Genomic DNA, 15,435 nt, shown 5'->3' on the forward strand with positions numbered 1-15,435 from the left:
ATCCCAACAACAGAATGTTCAAGAGCTTAGCATTGTAGCAGGTAACCTGCCTGCTTATGGACTTGGATTTAATGAAGCCTGAGCATCTCAAAAATTTATCTGCCTTTGAAAAAAAAGGCACACCAGGCTCCTCATTTCACTTTATGTAACAGATGAACCTGAGCTTTGTGGAAATTACATTTTTACAAATCCATCACATTTTTACAGTGTTTTTTAAAAGTATTTTCTAAAGAGCACTACAGCATTTTTCTAGAGTCATCAACTCTTTGTGTTTTATCAGCACTGATTTATGTATGACATACACGTGTGCCCATACACATGCATATACACATGTATATGTACACACACGTATTTTAGGTGGAGGGGGTTACCAACGAGTGTGTATTTTATCTTTTAAAATGGGATACAAAGATGCTAATCTAGATACGGTTGGGCAGAAACACCCACATTTTTCAAATAATTGTCGGTTTGATGTGTGGTCAGTTAGATTTTCAGCATGTAACTGAGATGTCAAGATTCTCCAGAGTCTAGAATATGTTAGGCCTGAGTGAACTCAAGACATCCTCCAGTGTGAGTTATCTCAAATTGGTGCATAGAAGTATGGGGCTACGTGAAAACATGGTAAGACTTCAAACAGCGTGATCTAAATGCTTGTTTCTCAAAATATTACAAAAACATACATCTTCAGTTATTTACCTGAGTATTTTATTATATGCATAACACCTAGAAAGGGTTCATCCTATTTCATACCTCACGAGAGACCAGGGCAGGCTTGGAAAAATTTTTCTGATCAATTTCGCAAAAAAGAAAAATGGAAGACAGAAAAGAATGCTGGTTGGATTTTATGAACGAAGAGCTTTCATTTTTCTCTTTGAAAATGTTCATATTTTAAATACTTCAACTCAATACTCAAAGCATTATGTTGTCGACTTTTTCTTTGAATTAAAATGTATCCAGCTCTTGCTATTTTGCATTACTCATGAACATTGAACTGCAATAAAAACAGTCTTTATGGTGCCTGGGTCTCAGTATTTGGGCGGGGAGGATAACTGTGGTGCAAGACAAGAAGGGATTTGGTGGCGGCTGAACAAGAAAGAATTTTAAAGGGATGTGCTGAGGATCCTAATTCGATTTTATTTTTAGAAATACCTCACTTCACCAGAAGTCTAATAGGAATTTTACTGACATTTTAAACCATTAATTTACAAGATGAAGTATTTCTCTTTATGAAACCAATGGTGTATATATTTTTCTTTCTGCTTTACTGCTTTACTGGCCATTAAAATCACTAATTCTTGATTAACTTGAAATTGAAATCAACTCAAATGGCAAAGCAAAACCTAAGACATCAGATGCTTCTTCCACTTTAAAAAAAGTTTGGCCAAAGTGTTATTATTTATTCGATGTGGTAGGAAAAAAACAACATGTAAACACATGTGGTCCTGTGCCTAGATGGGCTATTGTGATGAGGGGCAGAAGAGCAGGAAGGTGAGGAACACAGGCGACAGAGCCGACACACCTGGATGTTCAATCCCAGCTCCCAGTCAATCAGGTAGGAAAGCTTTGCAGGCATTACATCGACATGCATGAGACCCGCCTCACCACGTGGAGGATACAATCGGCACCCATACGGCCCACAGGCCAGCATATGCCAAGAACATACGTGGTCTAAGCAAGCACTTGAAGAGATGGGACCCTTAAATGGTAGCACTTCAAAAACAGTCAACAGACACTGTAATAAGCATTTTTGCCAAATGACATCAGATATCACCTTTCACTGTACTACAGAAAAAAGACATCTGAAAAAAGCATACAATTTTGAAATGCTTTATTTTTACGTGTTTAATGGTTATTAACAAGTCTATTTAATAAGGTTAGGATTCCAATGAAAAGTGTTTTCGTGAAAGTCTTCAGGGGTCAGTTGTATGTCATATAGCGGGGAGTAGCACTGAATTTGGCATAAGACTTAATGACCTTATTTACAGCCTCCAGGAAATCTTTCTCAGTAGCAATTTTTCGCCGTGCTCTGATAGCAAACATACCAGCTTCTGTGCATACACTTCTAATCTCAGCACCTTTCGAACAAAAAGAAAACAACAGGCTTATTAAAGCAGCCTGAACACACAGACCAGCAAGTACAGTAAGCAAGACCTTTTCACCTACCAGTGCTATTTGGACACAGTCGTGCTAACAGTTCAAATCTGATATCTCTTTCCACACTCATTGAGCGAGCGTGGATCTTAAAAATATGAGTCCGACCCTAAAAATAGGGGAATTAATAAATATTAAAAGGGAAAGACATCACGGAATTTCAAGAATCCCTTCTCTAAAACGAAATGATTTTCTTACCTCTAGATCAGGTAAGCTAAATTCAATCTTTCTGTCCAATCTCCCTGGCCTCATCAGTGCTGGATCCAAAGTGTCAGGTCTGTTAGTGGCCATCAGCACTTTAATGTTACCTCGAGGATCAAAACCGTCCAGTTGGTTGATCAGTTCCAGCATCGTTCTCTGCACTTCGTTGTCTCCTCCAGCACCATCATCAAAACGAGCCCCTGGGAAGACGAAAAATAAGCTCTTTGTGTCCACTCAGGACAGCACTATGCGTAACCCAGAAGTATTACAGATCTCAAGTCAGGTACTCCAGCTCAAGTGAACGTCTCACTTTTAAGCATATTCTGTAAGAACAGCCTAGTTTACAGGAAAACTAAATTAGAAGGTGAATCTTTGAAAAGGACTCCTCATAGGTATTTAAAAGGGGCTCCTTTCAAGTATTTTTTTTTTTATTTTTTTTTTTTTCCAACGTTTATTTATTTTTGGGACAAAGAGAGACAGAGCATGAACGGGGGAGGGGCAGAGAGAGAGAGAGACACAGAATCGGAAACAGGCTCCAGGCTCCGAGCCATCAGCCCAGAGCCTGACGCGGGGCTCGAACTCACGGACCGCGAGATCGTGACCTGGCTGAAGTCGGACGCTTAACCGACTGCGCCACCCAGGCGCCCAAGTATTTTTTAAGTCCTCTTTGAAGAATTTTGTTTTTTAAATCACTCAAGAACACCTCCATTTCTAACACCATATACGTCTGGATAAGGCAACAGAATCCATGCAAACTTTAGCACTCCAATGGTGTCTGACTGTATGTAAGAAACAGTCATACTCTAAGTTTCTCCAAACAGTCCTTAAAAATACAGCTACATCCATAATACAGTAGAACTATACAGCTTACATCACGCTGATTTAGATGTGTTAGAGCACTCTAGATTGTCAATCTCTCATTTCAACCAACATAGCAAAAAAATAAAAAAAAATAAGGCCTCCAAATATATATTTTCCTTTTTAAGTTGTATAAATACATATTGTTGTATTAAGGTATTATGTACACTATATAAAACAAAAAAATTGGAAAACTTTTAAATGAGATTAAAAGTATGAAGAAAAATTCTAGATTTTCTTCCTGCACACTAATACTATTTGATACACAGTCTACTTTGGACACTACCTCTTCAGAGCATCCTGACATCATCATAAGGCTTATTCCAAAAATACTATAAAGGAAACTTCAGAGTCACAACACTAAATCGATACACTGTGGTCACATTATGGCTGGTCCTTGAAGACATTAACCACAGAAGCATCCAAACTCAACAACACTCATCTGTCTAAAAACAAGACTCGGGGTAACCTAACTGCAGTCCCCAAACAGCATTACAGGGTACAACTATATTTTCAAGTCATTTTTGTCACTAAGTTCATTAACTGAACATATGCCAATTCCTCCAGCTATTAAGAATGATTACTCTCTTGGGGCGCCTGGGTGGCTCAGTGGGTTAAGCGTCCGACTTCAACTCAGGTCACGATCTCGCGGTCCGTGAGTTCGAGCCCCGCGTCAGGCTCTGGGCTGATGGCTCGGAGCCTGGAGCCTGCTTCCGATTCTGTGTCTCCCTCTCTCTCTGCCCCTCCCCCCGTTCATGCTCTGTCTCTCTCTGTCTCAAAAATAAATAAACGTTAAAAACAATTAAAAAAAAAAAAAAAGAATGATTACTCTCAAAGACTATTGTAACAGTTCAGGCCTCCAGAAGAGTAGCTTTCAAGGTCTATCTCATTTATGACTTACTTCAAACCAAACACCCATAAAATTAACAAGGTATGAATTATCATTCCCTTTATAAGGCAAGTGAACAGAGTCTCAGAGTTAGAATAACCTGTCCAGATCCCACAGCTAATATTTTATTTCATCAAATCGACGAAGCCAACAAGAACATTCTTTTAGGTATACTTCATGAAAAACCACCACCAATTAAATTATGCCCCAAAGCTTTCTGATCACATTAAGTGAAGCTGTATCCTAAGTTAAGAGTTGTTAAAGTGTGAAAACAAGGGTCATGTGAATGAAATTAGGAAAAGTACAAAGATAAAGACTTGGAGAAATAGCAATGCTCTGTTTCTTTTTTCCTAATAATGTATCTCTACTGGTTATTAGATCTGTAGCTCCGACATGCCAGAGCTCATACAAGAGCTGGAATTAAAATTTTGTACAAGATTAACGTATCAAGAGAACTCTACACATATTACTTTAAAACACTCACGAAACCCAATCCTAAAGTAGTACTCTAAAATACTGCCCATACCTCCAATAGCATCAATTTCATCAAAGAAGATAAGGCAGGCTTTTTTTGTTCTGGCCATTTCAAAGAGCTCCCGAACCATTCGAGCCCCCTAATGAGAAAAATAATTTAATTCAGAGTTGGTTTAAAAAGACTTTTAAGTACAGTAAGAAATTATGCTTCAAACCTTTCAATATTCCTAACAGTGTTCTCAACTATTACTACCAAAAGCTTTTTCAAAAAAAAAAAAAAATGAAATTTGTTACCTATTCCATCAGATTAATCTCATTAGCTTCAAAACAGTATTAATTTCATGATTCTTTACCTATTAAATAGCCAATAACTTCCAGACTTGAAGAGATCAAATTAACAGTTAAATGCACCATTTCAATCAGTTAAAATTGAGGAAATAAAAAATGGCATCTGATTTATCACTTGGCATTTTTGATCACCTTATACCTTAACTAATACAGCTCCTTTACTAATTCTTATTCTAAGTATATGAGTTGTTAATGCTTCAGATGCAATATATACAGCCCTAGACTTCCTCTCTAATGAGAACATATATACACATGTATACGTATGTGTGTGTCACACATATACAGACAACTATGTTCTTTCTCAGTAGAATATGAAACGTTGCCTCTGAAATAAAAGTACACTTTTAAATGCACAATTCACCACGTTTCTGGGGTCTTACACACCAAATCTGTAGAAAAGGTCCCAGTATACTGATTAAAAATTTTAAGCAGTTGTTTAGTTCCAGTGACCACAAGGAAAGGCTGGTGGCTTCTGAACTACTAATTACAAACCATCAATCAAAAAAAATTTCAAGTCTCAGTCCTTCAATGTGGAATTGATGAGGGAGTGCGGGGCAAGCTGAGGGCAAAGTATAGGCTAACAGCAACCCCCACCTCCCGGTGGACTATGTGTAGTAACCCTCGGACACTCCTCGCTACCCAAGAACAAAGGAAAAGGGTTTAAGTGCTTGCCATGGTAATGTGGGAAACGAAAGCAAATGAAAAATTAAATTCCCTTACTGCCTACAGCCCATAGCCAAGTCCTTGAAACCAGCAGAGTGACCTCCCTCTAGGAGCTCAGCTGCCTAGTTGTACTTTGCTAGGAGCAAAAGTAAATCTTGGCTTAACAATATCCCAACCTCAAGGATCCTGTAAGTCTACTTCCTTTATCTCAACTGCCCCAAGATATATAATGGCAATCATACTTCAAGCTTATGGCCCCCGATATACATTTGAAGGGTCTCATGACTGAGGTTTTATTAAACAGTAATAAATGGTATTTCCCTAACAACAGCTAACCTCTCATGGTCTTGGAAACCTTATTTCCAAAATGCCAGAGACTTACTCTATCCCTGACCGCCCCCAACCTGAGGGTATATAATGAGTTACCCATCACAACCCCAGTGCAGCTCTTCCTGCCCACGGGTCTTGTCCCCACCTTTCTGCACCAAAGATGTCTTCAAGAATTCTTTCTTGGTCGTCAGCTCTGGACCCCACGAACCCCGTCACCCCAAAACTTCATCAGAACTGCTATTCCACATTATAAATCTTTCATGGGGCTACATATGTTTTGATCAATTTACTTTACCTCACCAACGTACTTCTGTACAAGTTCAGATCCAATAACTCGAATGAAGCAAGCATCTGTCCTGTTAGCAACTGCCCGAGCACAGAGTGTCTTGCCTGTACCCGGTGGGCCAAAGAGCAGCACACCCTTGGGAGGCTCAATGCCAAGGTTAACAAACCTCTCCGGCTGTGAGGGAGACAGGATTTTTACATTTATTACTCAGGTATGGTAAAAACAAAACTACTTCTATATCATATTTAAATCAAAATTATTGACTCCATAATCAATATACTTAATAAGAATTTTACTTATTCTAAGACATAAGATCTAAACTAGACTCATATCAGTACATAATGCTGAACAGCTTTTAAAGGTATTTCTCCTTAACAATACATTTTTCCCTCTAATTTAAAAAAAAGTACTGTTTTAAAAAACAAAAGAATTATGGTATTTAATATTCTAGTTTTCCATTATCCTCCTCAGCTTAATTTGATTCAATTTCCTCTTGGTATCATTAAAACACATGGTTCCTTCTACAATAACTTATATTTAACACCTTGCTAAAGGTTACACCTCAAACTCCTGTCACTCAAAATAGCAGATCTTTCTGCTTAGAGTAGGCCTGACCACTTGATTTGCTTTCTCTCCTGGGACATACTAATTCACCACACCTCTATCTTCTACCCCCTAAGGAAAATATAAAATTTTTAAAGCTATCTAATGACAGGCAATTTAAGTGCACAGACTCAGCCACTTACATGAAGTAATGGGGTTTCAACTACTTCTCGAAGTTTCTCAATCTGTTCTTTACAGCCACCCACGTCACTGTATGTGACATCAGGTTTTTCCTCCACCTAAGGATGAAAATGTAGAACGTAAAAAGCCACAGGCTTTTGAATGCTAGTTCAAATGTTCTATCCAGTAGAGCAGACCCAATACCCTAAAAGGAAAATCAGACTCCTAACAAGTAAGAATTTTAATAAAAATGGAATACATTGTCCAGTGTCCTAGAACCACTTGCTGTTATTACTTGCTATGATAACCAGTAAAAGAGACAAACCAGAAAAAGAAAGACTGATAAAGACTTTCTCATCTGAAAAACTGCTTAAAACATTTTCGCAGCTCTTCAGTATATGCCCACATATTGACAGGTTTCTAGTCAATATTTCTAGTCAGCCTTTGAGATGGATGCAACTGTATTCAAAGTCATGTCATTCTTTTTCCCTCCCGCATTTTCTTACCTGCATCATGGTAACTGTTGGGTCAATCTTGGGAGGCAGCGGAATGTGAATCTGATACTTATTTCTGTCCACACTAAAGAGATAAAAAAATATCCTCACTCAATACATTCAAAAAATTTACTAAGTTAATTACACGTATCGTATATAACTTCCTTAATCCTAACTATCCTAGAGCAAGTTCTTCCTCTCCTTACACCATGTTACCTTCAACAGACTGGTAAACTCAACTCTAAAATCCTGCACTTCTTTGAGTATGACATTTAAAGCCATTCACAAAAAGCCCCAGTGGGGGTGGGAGAAAGGAGGTGGGTGGGAGGTCAGGAAGCTGATGCAGAAGAAAGGATGTCCAACTGTAGTACTCTACTGCACAGTATCCCTGTATTCCGTGGCACCCAGTCCATTCATTCAAAAGAAAGCCAAGGATGTGAATGTGACATGGTATCTTTAAGGAAAGCAGAGTATAAGTAGAATCTTACCCAACTCTCATCCCTTCTTCAATGTCAGTAGGTGCCACCTGATCACTAAGGTCCACCACAAACTTGGCAAACTGCTTCACGTTGATAATGTACTTTGGGTCCTCCGAATCAGCATTGATGATCTTTGTACACCTAACAGAGTAAAAGGCTTGATTAAAGAACCTAAACCACTAATAATGAATTCAAGTAACTAGATTCTGTCCTGGGCAAGCAGTAAACTGATGAGCAGGTGTAAATGAGAACTGCAGAAATTAGGCCACTATTAAAGATCTTTTTCTATGGAGTATGTGCAACCCCAAGGGTCCACTCCACTTTAGCTAAACTGGAAAATTTTCAAAAGATACACTGCCCTAGAAAAGTAAACCCAAATATTGCAACATTAAGAAGTTCTCTATGGGCGCCTAGGTGGATCAGTCGATTAAGCATCCAACTTCGGCTCAGGTCATGATCTCAGTTTGTGAGTTCGGGCTCTGTGCTGACAGCTCGGAGCCTGGAGCCTGTTTCAGATTCTGTGTCTTCCTTTCTCTCTCTGCCCCTCCCCTGCTCACACTCTATCTTTCTCTCTCAAAAATAAAGTTTAATTAAAACAGTTTTTTTTTAAATTCTCTAATTTTTTTTAAAGTTTATTTATTTATTTTGTGAGAGAGAGAGAGCAAGTGGGGAAGGAATAGAAAGAAAGAGAGAATCTCAAGCAGGCTCCGCACCACCAGTGCAGAGCCGACTGTAGGGCCCGAACTCACAAATCACCTGATCATGACCTGAGCCGAAGTCGGACGCTTAACCGACTGAGCTACCCAGGTGCCCCAAAAAGTTCACTAATTTGATTTTCTTAACTATGTTTGTTTATTTGTAATACTCTTCTATATCTTAAGTTACTCTCCATTTTATTTTCCCATTGGAAAGACAGTCATTTTACATCAAGTTAAGTAATGTGTTTTCATTCTTTCCTGAGTTTATACTTCAAATCCATTTTTATCATTGTTGCTATTTTTAACTTAAATGTATTTTAATTTCTTTTTCTGTGTGACATGGTGAAGGCAAATCTGTAATACCATGTACATAATAATAGCAAGTAGTCTAGGGCGCCTGGGTGGCTCAGTTGGTTGAGTCTGACTCTTGATTTCAGCTCAGGTCATGATCTCAGAGTTGTGAGATTAAGCCGGTATCAGGCTCTGCACTGTACATGGAGCCTGCTTGAGATTCTCTCTCCCTTTTCCCTTACACATGCAGGTGGTCTCTCTCTCCCTCTTCCTCAAAAAATAAATAAATAAATAAATAAATAAGACTCAAAGATAAAGTTAAGAAAATCTCACAAAAGTAGAGCAAAAAGACCAAAAACAAACAAACAAAAACAAAAAAAATGCAGGAGAGAAAGATTAGCATATTAGTGGAGATATCCAGGAGGCCCAGTTTCCAAAGAATAGAAGTCTGAAGTCTGGAACAGAGGACCAAGAACATGGGAAATCAGTAAGCAATAATTTCAAGAAAAACCACCACCATGAAGGCCAGGAGAGCCCAGCACCGTGGATGAAATGGATCAGTACTGAGGCACGTAGTCATGAAAGTTCAGAACCATGAGAACAAGGAGACCCTATGACTTTCAGATGAAAAACAGGTTACATGTACGGGACTGGGAATCAGAGCAGCTTCAGACCAACAATACCAGGAGCTGGAGGACAATGGAATGCTGCCTTCAAAATTCTGAAGAAGGAACTTTATATCAGCCCAAGATCTTTTCAGACATACGTAGTCTCCAAATATGACATCCCAACTGACCTCTTTCAGGAAGCTACCAGAGAACAGAGCCCACCTAATGCGGGTGTAAGTAAACCAAAAAGACAAACTCATGGTACATAAACAACAGGAGAGAGGCAAAGGGAACCTGCAGGGAAAGAGGTCACAGGATGGTTGCGATTTCATAGGTGGAAAGGGCCACCAGTAGTGCACTGAAGCAGGTTGGCAAGTGCTGGGAAAGACTTCTTCAGGAAAATGGACCAGAGAGAATCCTGGTGCAGAGGACACACCCGAGGCATATGTGAGAAAAAACCTGATGGACTTAACACTTCTGAAGATCAATTTAGTTGAGTATTTATATACATAGAAAACCAGGCAAATAAGAAAACGAGATGGTTATGACAAGAAAAATAAAAACTGGTACAAGAAAGAAAAAGCAATCAGTTTATTTACTACTTGCCTCTTTATAAATAGCACTACTTAGCCACAGTTGTGAAATCAATGAATACTGATCTAACCAAATTTTTAATGTAATTAAGGATGTAGGATAGGAAAAGTATCCTATCCTATTGGGATGATGACAGAGGAAACAAAATGAAATCCTCAGGCCAAGAGATGATATCTAAAGCTAAAAAAAATAATCAAGATGTAATCTACAAAACATAAGATTTTGCATTGTCCATAAGAATCATGAAGGTAGAAATCAAAATAACCAGCTAAAAATTTTGAAAAGAGGTGTCTCTAAGGAAGAGGAATTGGGAAAGACAACTATTGTTATACAACTATTTAACTCCTTAAAACCATGATAAAACTGAAAAATAAACCAAAATAAATGGGAAAGACAGAAAAAGGGAGTAAGGGATAAAGGAAAAGAGGAAAGGAAAAATAACCTTTACCATAGTAAAGAGATAAAATGAAAATAAAATTTCCAGTGATTAGAATAAAACACAGAAGAATACAATCTTGAATTGGGCTAAGGCTTCTTGAGCAACATTCAAACCCAAAAGGTATAATGAAAATGTTTACATATTTTATTTGCCTCCTAAAAACTTTAAACATTAGTACAACAAAAGGTAGCAACAAGTTAAAAGTCAAGCGACAGAATGGGAAAAAAATATTTGTAGCATATTAAAGAAAAGATAAATACGTACAATATGTAAAGTGCTCCTAAAAATTCACAAGAAACAAATCAATAGAACAAAATATGAATGGACAGAGAAATACAAATGTTTAATAAGTATAAGAAGCAGCTATCACACCAGTAATCAGCACAATGCAAATTAAGATGAGATATTTTCCCCCACATGGCAAAAGTGTAAAAATTGATTATCACATATCTTATATTGATCAGGCAAACAGGCATTTGCCTCAAAACCTCATGTTAAGGAGTATGAACTGGTCAAATCACCTTTTTCCAGATTTTCAAAACTGTAAATGCCTTTGACCTCATAATTCCACTGCTAATAAGCTATACTAAGAAATAAATGCACACACATAGAGAAATATTTAACATGAACGTTCAATGTAGCACCATGAAGAATAACAGAAATTGTAAACAGACCAACATCTACAGAATATTACATAATTTTTAGAAACCAAGAGAAACCAGAAATAGAGGTACTAAAAAAAAAATCAGGATATGTTTCTTTGCATGCACATATATACATGAAGACATAGGACGACTAAGAGGACCAAACTATTTTCAGTTGTAGCTGAAGAAGGGGCAGTGGGACAGTGAAGACGGGAAGGGAGGTTCTCATGTCTTCATCTGATCTTTCTCTATCATTTGAATCTTTTATATGATTATGTCTTTACCTACTTCTTGAATAATTACTGAAGGCATAAAATTTAATCCCAGATACTTCTGGAGAAAGCTTTATTTATGCAGAATGTGGAATAAAAAACTTTTATGAACTATTGCATTATACCCCAGATTCTAAAAAGTGCTTGAGCATACAGATAATAAATTTCCAAGGAGTGCTATGCATACCTCGCAACCTGCAAAGGCTGTTCACTCTGCAGTGTTTGCTTATCTGCAGCCAAATCCCAGAGTGCTGGTGGGGCCAGGCCAGTATCAGATTCTTTGATACCTACATAAAGAAGGATAACAAGGTTCACTGAAATGTAATGCATCACCTTGAAGCAAGCTTCCACAGCCTCAGCTCCAATGACATTTTGGACTGAATATGTGGCAGTGGGGAGTGTCCTGTGTGTTACAGTCGGCAGCATCCCTGGCCTCTAGCCACTGGATGCCACCAGCACCACCTCCCCTTCAAGTCACGAGAATCAAGAGTATCTCCAGTCACTGCCAAATGTCCTGGGGGAAAGGGATGCTGGGGCAAAATCACCCCAGTTGAAAACCACTGCCCTAAAGTAGTCACAAGCCAAAATCCAACACCATATTTGACAAATACTATGAAACTTCACCACTCAAGTTTCCAACTCATGAGCAGAAAAGTTTCCAACTACTGGGCAATAGCCCACTTACTTAAGCAATACCATGTGAGACCACATTTTTATTCGCTAAGAAATTTTTACTTGTTTTTAGAGTTTACTGAACTTGTCTCTGACCAATAGAAACATTACTTGCTTAAAGGATGATGTTGTTGCTTAACTGCTTAAGCATTATATTTGGTTGTAAAAGGTAGTGAAAGATTACTAAAGGAGATCCAATTTCTTAACAGACAGGAAGGATAGTAATTTTTTTTGTCTATAATTCACGAAGGAATAACATCTGTATTTAAACTCCTTAGATGTAATTAACACATTACTTTTAAAGATAAGAGACCAGAATAATGAAATACACACCAGTAAGCTCATTGATCTTCTTGAGAAGTTGTTGAATGTCATCTTCAACCTGCTTTATCTGCCTAGAGTAAGTGCTCTGACCCTAGGAGATAAAAATCACTGTAATTAGAATATCAAGACATCAACAATTTACGAAACTGCAGACAGAAACTTTTAACAGTTACAATCTCAATAGCTATTATTGTCCCAATGCTTGTGATGTGGAAGTAGAGAGAGCATATCATTTTCAGAAGTATTCCCAAACTAATATTTTTGCCCAAAGACACAATGCACTGTTATGCAAGGTAACAAATGAAAATCATGCCTGAAATTAACCCAATTACAAGCCCTAAGCATTGAAACTTTCTATTTCAGATCTAATTCAGGTACATACATTTTAAATATAGTAAACATTTGTCTAAGTTATTTCAAATATCTTTCAATATAGCACCACACTTAATTACAAATAGTATAAAAAATGTATGTGCTTTGACATGCTAAATATTTGCTCTCTGATCTAATCTGGAGAGAAACTGTGGTATGTAACTTTTTTCAGTGAGGATTACTATAAACTGCCAGACATTCTCTTCTAATTATTTTGGGAGGCTAGTACCAACAATAGTTCTTTCAACATAAAACATCTATACTTGGTAGACATTGAAAACGACTTACGTAAGTTTTCAGCAAGGCAATATCCCCCTCATCCAGAGCTAAAATAAGAGAGAATACACGAGATTCAAAAAGAGGGAAGTAGAGCTAACAATTCTATTCAATTTACATTCAGTAACTGAGTGAGACAAACTATGCAAAGTTGTAATGATATAAATACAACCAACAACTAGTTCCTGGACTCCAGGAACTTTTAACTAATTGGGTGAAGGCAGAATTTTACAAAGTGTATAACACAGCTGCTGAAGAGTCTCAAAGGGATGTGACACAAAAACAGGAAGCCCAAAGAACAGAGTATGAGAATCAAAACGACCTGGGTACTAGCAAAGTCCTAGCAACGTCATGCAATTGCCAGGTAATGTTGGAAAACCCACTTTAAGCATCAGTTTTGTCATCTTTGAGAAACAGAGATAACAATAATTTTACCCTCACAATGTTGCTTTAAAGGTCAGATAAGATATGGATGAAGAAGCACCTAAAACCCTATACACGTTAATCATAATTATATGCAAGGAATAAATCTAGTAATACATTTACAGAATGATGGCATACCCAGAGAAATGCACAGATGAGATATTAGACCTCTGTGACTAAGTTTTCCACCAGGTGCCTGAGTAGCTCTGAGGTCTGCAGTATCCTAAAACACTTTCAAGGCAAACAGTAGAGTGTGGGATGAAATAAAGAGAAAATCTCTTTGGTGGGGGGAAGGTGGAAAAGAAGAAAAAACAGTGCTAGGAGAGGTTGAAGTTGTTTAGGAAGGGAAGAGAGAAAAAGGTAAAAACAACAACAACAACAAAAACACTGCAAGAATATTTTTTAAATAGCCTGTCAGGAACAAAAGAGCATAAAGATGGAACTAAAAGGGGAAGAAATCCTGTGAGCTCCGTGTGCATATCACCTGCACTGTGAGGAGAAGTGTCACGTGGCGGTGTTCTCTACAGAGAGTAATTTCACATTTTCAAAATTACAACTCCACTTCCAACATTCACCCTCCCGCTTGTGTTTGCGTCTGTGGGAAGGTACATGAACGAGGTTATTCACTGCTCTAGAATGGCCACCAGACTGAAAGACACCTATATGTGCATCACTAAGGATTAATTACATGTATTACTACTCACCCAAAAAAGTGGGATACTATGCAGATGCAGAAAGGCAGACAGCACTGACGCCTTACATACAACGATATGAACTTATCCCTAAGACACATTAAAATCCGAAAATGTATATATATACAATGCGCTACATTTTATGTAAAGAACAAACCCTTGATATGCATAGAAAATGTCTAGAAAGATAACGCAAAATGGCAACACTAGTTACCTCGGCGGATCATGCATGCACGCCTGGGGCCAAGGACCACTTTTTCAATGTGTCTTTTTTTATGCATTTAGTGTTTTGAACCATATGAATAAATTACGTAGTCAAAGGAATGTTTTTTTAAAAAAAGAAAATTACTTCCTAGGATCCTGACTACACAGTGACAGCACCAAGCCATCCCACTTGAGGGGGAGGAGGAGCAGAAAGAGGATACAGGTGACCAAGCACCACCAGGCAGGGAAACTTTTCAAGGCCTGCAAGACCAAGCAGGGTGAGTAACTTCATCAGGACCTGAGCTGAATATGAATAAAAATGTCGATCAGCGAGAGATGAATACAGAACTTGGAGTAGCACGAGGGACACAGAAGAGGCAGCCAGGGTAAGCCGGCTGCCGCCCCCGACGAAATCATCGGGGGCACAAAAGGGACACAGGGCCGAGTGGCGAGCGGGACTCCAGCCTCTCCTCCGGGGCCAAGCCTGGCCCTGTTCCGGCCCGGAGCTCCTGCCTATGTCAACTGACCTCGGATGGGCTTGTCGTCCTTCTCATCCTCTTTGGTTTTCCGCTGATCGGCACCGAGGTAATCAGGCATCTTAGGAGCTCCAAAGGCCTCAGCTCTTAGGTGATTACACAGCACCTCTCTCGCTTCCGGTGGTGCCGCTCCTTCCTTTCCTCACCGGAAGTAAGCTGAGCTCTACGGACCCTTTTACTCTGCGCACGAGAACCGGAAGGGAGCCCCGGGAGGCGGGCTCGTGTCCTGCTCCCGGTTCCGTGGTCTAGGAAGAATTCCCTGTGGGAGGGGGACGCGGGTGGTCCCTGGCCCCTCACCATGGGGAGATTCCCTGGGCGACGGCTTTTTAAGACCAACCGTGGCTCAGTCCTGACTTTAAATCCTGATTTAGTCATTCATTTACTGTTCACTCTTGGGTAACTTCGTTACTCTCTCTGCTTTAATTTTTCCTTTGCCTCGCAGCATTGTGGAGGCTTTAAACAACTAGTGTTTTCAAAGTATCTGGCATATTAGA

General features: G+C 38.8%; 1 protein-coding gene across 1 annotated transcript; it reads right to left on the minus strand.

The window, feature by feature from the left end:
• Positions 1 to 1,811: 1,811 nt before the first annotated feature.
• Positions 1,812 to 15,090, minus strand: PSMC2 (proteasome 26S subunit, ATPase 2). Its single transcript, XM_043588663.1, has 12 exons — positions 14,933 to 15,090; positions 13,099 to 13,136; positions 12,448 to 12,529; positions 11,630 to 11,729; positions 7,906 to 8,037; positions 7,430 to 7,502; positions 6,947 to 7,042; positions 6,210 to 6,374; positions 4,626 to 4,713; positions 2,350 to 2,552; positions 2,164 to 2,260; positions 1,812 to 2,075 (listed from the first exon to the last, which is right to left on the minus strand). The coding sequence occupies exons 1-12, from the start codon at positions 15,000 to 15,002 to the stop codon at positions 1,918 to 1,920; spliced, it is 1,302 nt and encodes a 433-aa protein (XP_043444598.1). The 5' UTR covers positions 15,003 to 15,090; the 3' UTR covers positions 1,812 to 1,917.
• Between the last annotated feature and the right edge of the window lie 345 nt (positions 15,091 to 15,435).

The sequence above is a fragment of the Prionailurus bengalensis genome, chromosome A2, assembly GCF_016509475.1.
Source record: "Prionailurus bengalensis isolate Pbe53 chromosome A2, Fcat_Pben_1.1_paternal_pri, whole genome shotgun sequence".
Classification (NCBI taxonomy): Eukaryota; Metazoa; Chordata; class Mammalia; order Carnivora; family Felidae; genus Prionailurus; species Prionailurus bengalensis.

What these genes read in the sequence shown, in the direction of transcription:
- PSMC2 (XM_043588663.1), bottom strand. Translation starts at nt 15,002, where the DNA reads ATGCCTGATTACCTCGGTGCCGATCAGCGGAAAACCAAAGAGGATGAG. An exon ending in CAGCCTTTGCAGGTTGCGAG is followed by an intron (nt 8,038 to 11,629) that starts GTATGCATAGCA and finishes TTACTCTGTTAG; the next exon opens with GTGTACAAAGATCATCAATG. An exon ending in TACAGAAGTACGTTGGTGAG is followed by an intron (nt 4,714 to 6,209) that starts GTAAAGTAAATT and finishes TTTTCTCATTAG; the next exon opens with GGGGCTCGAATGGTTCGGGA.